This window comes from Rhagoletis zephyria, unplaced genomic scaffold (assembly GCF_001687245.7).
Source record: "Rhagoletis zephyria isolate East Lansing unplaced genomic scaffold, Rhagoletis_zephyria_1.1 Rzeph_scaffold_01417, whole genome shotgun sequence".
Lineage (NCBI taxonomy): Eukaryota > Metazoa > Arthropoda > Insecta > Diptera > Tephritidae > Rhagoletis > Rhagoletis zephyria.
The window spans coordinates 95160-103823 of NW_016158501.1; the positions used below are offsets into that span (position 1 = coordinate 95160).

Below are 8664 nucleotides of genomic sequence, written 5' to 3' on the forward strand. Positions count from 1 at the left end.
ATTCCTTTTTTGTATCACATTGAAATCGTACGACTGTCACGTGCGCCACCATGGGAATGCCCATATGCTAATTTAGGCAAAAGCTACCTACGTACTAAATGCAGTTTATCAGCGTCTAAACACCTTTCCAAAAACGCAGCAGCCATTCGAATCGGTTATGAAACATAGGAGAAAATTGTTCCCAATTGATTCATGCTCACAATAAATTTCACAATTATCCGAAATTTTCTAAGCTTCACAACGAATTTTCCACCTTTACATCGTCTAAATCTTCAAATCATGGGATAAAATGCAAAATTTCGTCGAAAAAATTCAAATTTTTCGCGTTCTTCCGGATTTTTTCGAGTTTTCCACTTAGAATTTTATATTTTTCCATTTGAAAGCCATTCCGAAGGAATTGCACACAAAATTCCATTGTTCCAATTTCACAATTTTCCTGGAGGGTTTTCCCAAAATTTTCTTCCGTAAGAACCTTCTCCTGGCAATTACGAACAACTAAAGAAAAATGTTTGCCAAATCGGCCCAACCGTTCTCAATTGATGAATTACTATACATTTTTCACACCATTTTTATATATATATATAAATGGAGGATGGTTCCGTGCGCAGAAGTGGAAAACTTTTGACTGCCATTCACCTGGGAGTGGCNTTACTATACATTTTTCACACCATTTTTATATATGTGTATAGATTTTCTAATGTTTAATTGAAAAAAAATGTCTAGGGGATTTTTAATCGATATCAACCAATACTTACCATATACCAAACGAAAGGAAAACTATTGAATTTTTGACTAAAGAAAACAAAAACAAAATCATTGNTTTTTGAGTGTTGGATAATTTTTTGGTCTGCACGAACGCGATTTGGGCAAAAATCGTGATAATTCGTACAAATTCGTACAAATTTTTTGCTCGACCCCCAAACCTATCATTTGATGCAGATGTTTCATCATCATCCATAAAATGTTCAGTCCATTCTGGTGATACTTTTATATCCTCTACGTGATCCTTGTAAACAAATAGAAAATAATTATTATTTAATTATATCTAAATCGTATTTGATATACCATATCTACAGTATTTGGCATCTTAGTTACTTCCATTAGCTCTTCATGTACTGGAACCCATTCAAAAGTGTTGGCTATACTTTCTATCTTCACTTTTTCCGTTTGTGTGCAACGTAATTCATTATCAGCCCTTCTCGCCTTTTCAATAAAATCATAAACGTCTTTAAGTTTTTGGGCACAATCAAGGCATAGANGTAGCGGTTTTCGAGCATTTTGGTAATGAAAAAAATTTGCACATTTTTTTAANATTTAATTATATCTAAATCGTATTTGATATACCATATCTACAGTATTTGGCATCTTAGTTACTTCCATTAGCTCTTCATGTACTGGAACCCATTCAAAAGTGTTGGCTATACTTTCTATCTTCACTTTTTCCGTTTGTGTGCAACGTAATTCATTATCAGCCCTTCTCGCCTTTTCAATAAAATCATAAACGTCTTTAAGTTTTTGGGCACAATCAAGGCATAGATATTGCATCCGGGCATCATCGAGTTCATTTGGATCATCTTTCAAACTTAAANAAAATTTTTTGCTTTAAAATGCTCAATGTTTGTTGAATTTATATGAAATTCGTACACGATAATATTTCCACTGCTCCAAAGAACCTATATCCCGAAAATGANGTCCGGGCATCATCGAGTTCATTTAGATCATCTTTCAAACTTAAATTAATTTGTGTACATTTACAAAAACACTCTTTGTATGATATATCCAAAGAGTCAACAGGCTGATGCCAATCTAGCAGATGCACCCGATCTTCCGGCGACAAACAGGCACGGCATATACCTATTTGATAAATCTATCTGAACTTTTCACCACTGCCGTATTGATAATTCAAGTCTTAGTCGGTANCAGTTATATCTGCCAATCATAACCCTGTAGGGAAACCCCGAACTGGTGAACCAAATTTGTAGTTCCGTACTAGATCTTTATCGGCAAAAACGAACCAGTCCGATAGTAACTAGATCGCCACCAGTTCAAAAGCAGCGATATGTGGTACTNTACAATTTTAATGCTTTTAAAAGTCGACTGTCCGACAAATAGATTTCTTCGGTAGATATAGTGATGTTCCGATATCAGTGAAAACTATCTCCTGAAATTGAATCAAAATAAATTAAAATGTACTTTAATAAATTTAAATAAAAATATTGTTATAAACTTACAAATTGGTCATAGGCAAAAGATTGTTTCTTTTGTTTACTTNAGCAACATTTAATTTACATTCATTCAAACAAATTTGATTTCAGATTGAAAATACATTTCTCTGCAAATAATTAAAAATTGCTACCATGGTAACCCAAAAAGAAAACATCTTGTTACTTTTCTCGTTTACAACTGGTTCTGAACTATAGAAAATGGGGTGCAAAGCGAACTAGAATTTAGGGCTGGTTCGGAACTATAGAAAAGGTAAGGCAGCGGGGGACAATTTCCAATTCCTATGACATCGCCGTGTTAAATTCGCCAGTTGTTTGCATGCAAAAGAGATTTATCGCGAACTAGTAGTGGTTCTAAATGTACTAGAAGCGCACCAGTTCAAAACTAGACATTTTCCCCACAGGGAAGTTGCTAGAGCACTTTAACGGCGCAAAATTGACCCCAAAATAAGGCAATGTTTACCGTGGGTTTTACGACGGAAACCGAATTGGTTACTTAAAAAAATGAATATGTCGATAGGCTGGGAATTTTATCTTTGAAACGCCACACTTTTCTTTGAAATCGCTTCATTAGTTCTCGTGCAATAAGCGTTTTCGTGAAGCTCTAAAAATTACAACTACAACATTTCAGCATAGCCTCCATATCGTAAGGTAAGACGTATTCTACGCCAAAAAAATATAACAAATTGGCTGCTGTGGCCCGTGGCCTGTCGTTTTCAACGTTGTATAAGCATCAGTGTGATTGCAACGCCACGGCTTGGAGAAAAACTTTAACCTACTGTTTAATCTCGTGGCGCTGCCAAATTCTTTTTTCAAGGACAAATCACTTGAAGTTAAAGCAACCCTTTTTCGCTATCGCTGAATCAGTGGGCACTTGTGCTACAATTCTTGATCTCCAAATCATGATCTTGAAACTTAAACCTTCAAATATGAAGGGTTGGAAGAGGCCCTCTTCTTATACCTACCAGTATGCCTTAGCATGCGGAAACATGATAAGTGCCTAAAATACAGTTTAGTAAAGCTTTTAATCATCTTCAGCACACTTTGCGATGGCAATACAGTCAAATAAACTTTGCAAACCCACAAAAAAAAACATATTTTCTGTTTCTTCTTTTTCTGTTTATTCGGAAATCTTTCCCGATTCTCATTGTGACAGAGCTCATGATTTTTTAGGGCACATGACTCCTTAAATGTTTTTGCTGGCGAAGGTAAATTCAACAAAGATAGAAATTAGTCCACAAGTTAAAAGGAACGGAAATACTTACGGCAGGCCTGACAAAGAAAAGTTTTTGGTTTATGACGTTGCTTATGTTTTTTTAATGAGCTTCTCTTCATTATTTTCCCACATTCTTCACACTTCACCGGCTCAGACATGTCCTTGACTTTCTTTTTTGTTTTCACCTCGGATTTTACTTTGTTTGTTTTCTTTACGTTATTAGGTCTTGTATGAGCAAGATTGAGTTGTTTACTTTTTTTCGATAAGACCAGCCCAGCTTCATTTAAGTTATTGCCGCTCTGCATATCCTTATCCGATTCAACTAGAAACTTTGTTGTTGTTGTAGTGTCAGTACTAAGTTTTTTATCAATATTTATTTCGTGTTCGATATCAGGTTTGTTCGTCGAAAATCCAGCAAGAATTATCCAACACTCAAAATATCAGAGAGTAAGAAAAAATTCTCTCAAATTCTCTCTCATGTTGAGAAACTTGCAAATTTCTGCACGAACGCAAATTTGCAGGAATTTGCAAGTTTCGCTGCCAGCTGGCGTCCACGGTTGCATTTCAAACATAAAAAAGTTTTATAGAATTTTTAAAATTCTTTCGGATGGCCAAAAACAAGATATACATGTATATTTCTTGTTGTTCTGACTTTCTTTAACATACATTTCAATTTCTTCATCGTACTAGCTGTCGGGTTTCTTAAATCGACTCTGGTTGCAATTGCATTCCGATTGCGAATACCATTTTTTTCAGCCGAATTAAGTTCAAATCATTGGAATTAACTAAATTAATTATATCAACAATTATTTACTTCCTTTTTTCATAAAAAAATCGCTCGTGTTTATAAATTTTTAAATTTAACGAACTAATTTATTCAAATTATTGTGGACAAAAATGCAACCATGCGCCACAACCACATGTTTTTCGTGTTTGCAAATTCTTGCTGGCAAAATTTTTTCCAGCAAGAATTTGCAACTTCTCTCCAAGAGAACTGTCACTTTGCTCTCACAATTTTTGAGTGTTGGATAATTTTTTGGTCTGCACGAACGCGATTTGGGCAAAAATCGTGATAATTCGTACAAATTCGTACAAATTTTTTGCTCGACCCCCAAACCTATCATTTGATGCAGATTTTTCATCATCATCCATAAAATGTTCAGTCCATTCTGGTGATACTTTTATATCCTCTACGTGATCCTTGTAAACAAATAGAAAATAATTATTATTTAATTATATCTAAATCGTATTTGATATACCATATCTACAGTATTTGGCATCTTAGTTACTTCCATTAGCTCTTCATGTACTGGAACCCATTCAAAAGTGTTGGCTATACTTTCTATCTTCACTTTTTCCGTTTGTGTGCAACGTAATTCATTATCAGCCCTTCTCGCCTTTTCAATAAAATCATAAACGTCTTTAAGTTTTTGGGCACAATCAAGGCATAGATATTGCGTCCGGGCATCATCGAGTTCATTTAGATCATCTTTCAAACTTAAATTAATTTGTGTACATTTACAAAAACACTCTTTGTATGATATATCCAAAGAGTCAACAGGCTGATGCCAATCTAGCAGATGCACCCGATCTTCCGGCGACAAACAGGCACGGCATATACCTATTTGATAAATCTATCTGAACTTTTCACCACTGCCGTATTGATAATTCAAGTCTTACAGCCCTATTCCGCCACACTGACAAAACTCACCGCGATGACAATTGATCTAAAAATGACAATTGCAGCTTTTTGGTATTCGCAGCAAAATTCAAAAGCTCGAATCATGCCAATTGTCATTTTTATTGTCATGACCTTTTGGGCAGGTGACAAGGCAAAAACATATGTTAGTGTTGGTTTAAAAAGTGCGACAATTTAATAAATTTGTGAAAAAAATATAAAAATCAACTAATTTCAATGGCAGAAGAAATTTTAGTTGTTTGCGCAGCCGTGCTTGTGGAAGACGAGCAGCTCCGGATGCTCCCTACAAAACTGCACATAAAATTGGAGCTGCTCCTACGTCGTCCGCTTATATTTTGCACGTCTAATTTTACGAATTTATCTATTTCACACAAATACTCACTTTTCTGGTGTTTCACCGCTCATATTTTTTGCAAATAATAGCGTTGACCAGCTGTTTCTACAACAATGAACTTTTCAACATGCATGGTAAGTTGACAAAAGCTTTTCGCTTGTCATTCTTTGTTAGGAATAGCAACGTGCAACGACAATGACAAAATCACGACAATGAAGGATGATCAATTGTCATTCTGTTGCAAAACCGGAATAGGGCTGTTAGTCGGTAAAAAATAGTTTTGTAGAATGTGTGATTATATATTGGTAAGGCAGAACAATTTGAAAATAGGGATGTCGAAAATATTTCGATATAAAAAATGGTACAATTTTAATGCTTTTAAAAGTCGACTGTCCGACAAATAGATTTCTTCGGTAGATATAGTGATGTTCCGATATCAGTGAAAACTATCTCCTGAAATTGAATCAAAATAAATTAAAATGTACTTTAATAAATTTAAATAAAAATATTGTTATAAACTTACAAATTGGTCATAGGCAAAAGATTGTTTCTTTTGTTTACTTTTTACCGCTCTTCTTCTGCCATTGTTTACTATTCACGGTGCATTATCAAACGTCAAAATTACTGGCCTACTACTATTTCAAGCAGAAGAAAGAACACGAAAATTTTCTTGTGCATTTTCTTAAGAGCTGGATACTAAAGCCCTGTATGCAGCTCTCAAGAAAACGGTCAAGAAAAAATTGCCATTATTTCGCGTGTGTGTCCAAGAAATTTTGACATTTTTGATACCTCACAGCCTGTTGCCTCACTCTTTCCTCAAGAAATAATGGAACGGGCATATATTTCTGTTGCAAACCTGGGTTGCCTTGTGCTCTTTTTTCACAAAAAACTTTAGAAAACCGTAGCAGAAAGCGTAGTAAATTTCTTAAGAAAGTAAAAATAAGCTTTTTATTTTATAATAATAAAAATATAATATAAAAAAGAGCACAAGGCAACCCAGGTTTGGAACAGAAATATATGCCCGTTCCATTATTTCTTGCGGAAAGAGTGAGGCAACAGGCTGTGAGGTATCAAAAATGTCAAAATTTCTTGGACACACACGCGAAATAATGGCAATTTTTTCTTGACCGTTTTCTTGAGAGCTGCATACAGGGCTTTACAGTTAAATATGTATAACGTCACTATACACAAATAAAGGCGCGCTAGAGTTTCGACGGCGAAAAAAGACGTGTAAAAAATCGTTCCCACGACAGTCGGGTCTACGTAACCGGAACGACCCAGATTTATATCTGGCCAAGGACTGTCACTCCAGCAACTGTATGCTGTTACAACAACAACAACGTGTAAAAAATTTCACGAAAAAAGGCGCTTAAGTAAAACTTCGGCGAAGAAAGACGCGTAATCATAGATTTATACTTGGCCAAGGACTGTCACTTCGGCATCATTCCGCAAATATTTTTGGGAAATTTACATACTGTTACACCCCCAAAAATATTTGACCGCGAAAATAAATTTACGCGTCCTCCTTCGCCGTCAACTATATTAGGACTATGTTCAAACAGGCGCCTAATTGGCAATCAAGAACCTTTTCACCAATTTAAGCCTTAAATGCTACCCAATTTATCATACTAATAATTAATTGGCAATTAACTTGTGTCAGATTCTCAATGCAACCCTGCTAGGTATGTTTAATTTTGACTTGGAGGTATGTTTATTGAACAAAGAGCAATCGGTGACAGGTAGAAAGATCAACGGAAATAAGGTCAATTGACTTATTAGCTTTTCTAAAGCGAAATAAAATCCATTGATATTATTGCTCTTTCAAACATTAAATTTGCTTAGCTTCGTGGCGGCCGGCGTACCCCGCGCGACCGGTGCGCCACACCACGTCACGCTAGGCCGCGCTATGCATATAGCACGGTGTCGGTAACGTCGATAAAAGCACAGACAGACGGCAACGTTGATCCGGATTAACAGCGCAGTTGATCTGATCAAAATTGTGCCTTGACAGACGGCAGTAATGTGGATTTACGAGCCTCGAGGTCGAAGGTTCGAATCCCATGGCCAGTAAAATATTATTTATTTATTTTTAGTCATTCAGTTATAACTTCTATATTTTTTTAAAGTTGGTTTTAGTTAGTTGCCATTGACTTTTTTGGTAAAATTAAACTCTAAAAATTTTAGTTAACTAATAATAAAATAAAAAATGGGAAATAACAAAAATCGAACGAAAATTAAGTAAAGTAAAATTAAATATATTAATCAAATAAAAAAAAAATTATGTAACAATAAAAACTAAATTTTTTTGGCAATCGGTTCAACCGAGGATCGAGCCTGGGACCTGCAGGCTTGTAGTACGCAGCTCTCACCATTCGGCTATCACGGATGAAGTTGTTTGCTGCTTCGTTTGCGTAGTTGTTTGCTCAGAGAGCGTAGAACACAAAGACAATTCAAAACTAGCATGGACATCCATCTTGTCGTCGGTAATGCAGTCTCCGTATACATTCAAACAGTGTTGTCACAACTTTTTGGTCGAACCGGCTAAATTTGAAAATAAAACCGGCTAAAAACGGCTAAATGTTTCAACTAAATTTCACATGTTTTATTTAAATAAATCACGAGTAAAAATACTATTTCTTAGAGAAAAGTTACAAATTCGAGCCGGAAAAAATTTTGCCAGCAAGAGTTTGCAATTAGGAAAAACATATGATTGTGGCACATGGTTGTATTTTTTGTCGACGATAATTTGAATAAACAAGTTCGTTTAATTTCAAAATTTACAAACAGGAGCGATTTTAAAATGAAAAATGTAAGTTAATACTTGTTTACTTAATTAATTTAGTTAATTCCAATGATTTGAAAGGTACTCGGCAAAAAAACTGTATTCTTAATAGGAATGCAATCTCAACCAGAGTCGATATAGTAAACCCGACAAAGAAATTGAAACGTATGTTCAAGAAAGTCGGACTGACAAGATATATACACGTACATAGATCCTGTTTTTTGCCCCTCTGAAAAAATTTTTAAAAATCTATACAAATTTCTTTGGTTTGAAATTCAACCGTGGACACTAGCTGGCAGAAAAGCTTGCAAATTTGCGTTCGTACAGAAAATTGCAAGTTTCTCTACATGAAAGAGAATTTGGGAGCACTTTTTCTTACTATCTGATATTTTGAGTGATAACACTGGTCGA

The 8664-nt window shown here is 35.2% G+C and overlaps 3 protein-coding genes across 4 annotated transcripts in view; 1 reads left to right on the top strand and 2 right to left on the bottom strand.

The window, feature by feature from the left end:
- Positions 1-8664, top strand: part of LOC108363952 (glycoprotein-N-acetylgalactosamine 3-beta-galactosyltransferase 1-like) — a 71180-nt gene that overhangs the window by 49957 nt on the left and 12559 nt on the right. The gene's annotated exons all lie outside the window — the stretch shown is intronic.
- Positions 3105-3825, bottom strand: LOC108363953 (zinc finger protein 729-like). The gene is made up of 2 exons (XM_017617491.1): positions 3488-3825; positions 3105-3421 (listed from the first exon to the last, which is right to left on the bottom strand). Exons 1-2 carry the CDS (start codon positions 3741-3743, stop codon positions 3138-3140), a joined length of 540 nt encoding a protein of 179 aa, XP_017472980.1. The 5' UTR covers positions 3744-3825; the 3' UTR covers positions 3105-3137.
- LOC108363955 (uncharacterized) lies at positions 3761-5542 on the bottom strand. Its single transcript, XM_017617492.1, has 4 exons — positions 5520-5542; positions 4698-4935; positions 4548-4638; positions 3761-3792 (listed from the first exon to the last, which is right to left on the bottom strand). The coding sequence occupies exons 1-4, from the start codon at positions 5540-5542 to the stop codon at positions 3761-3763; spliced, it is 384 nt and encodes a 127-aa protein (XP_017472981.1).

Excerpts from the sequence above, each read along its gene's own strand:
- LOC108363953 (XM_017617491.1), bottom strand. The coding sequence starts at position 3,743 with ATGCAGAGCGGCAATAACTTAAATGAAGCTGGGCTGGTCTTATCGAAA. Across the intron at positions 3,422-3,487 it reads TTTTCTTTGTCAGGCCTGCC|CAAAAACATTTAAGGAGTCA; the intron begins GTAAGTATTTCC and ends TACCTTCGCCAG.
- LOC108363955 (XM_017617492.1), bottom strand. The coding sequence starts at position 5,542 with ATGAGCGGTGAAACACCAGAAAA. Across the intron at positions 4,639-4,697 it reads TGCCAAATACTGTAGATATG|GATCACGTAGAGGATATAAA; the intron begins GTATATCAAATA and ends TTTGTTTACAAG. Across the intron at positions 3,793-4,547 it reads ATCAAATGATAGGTTTGGGG|TACTGACACTACAACAACAA; the intron begins GTCGAGCAAAAA and ends TAAAAAACTTAG.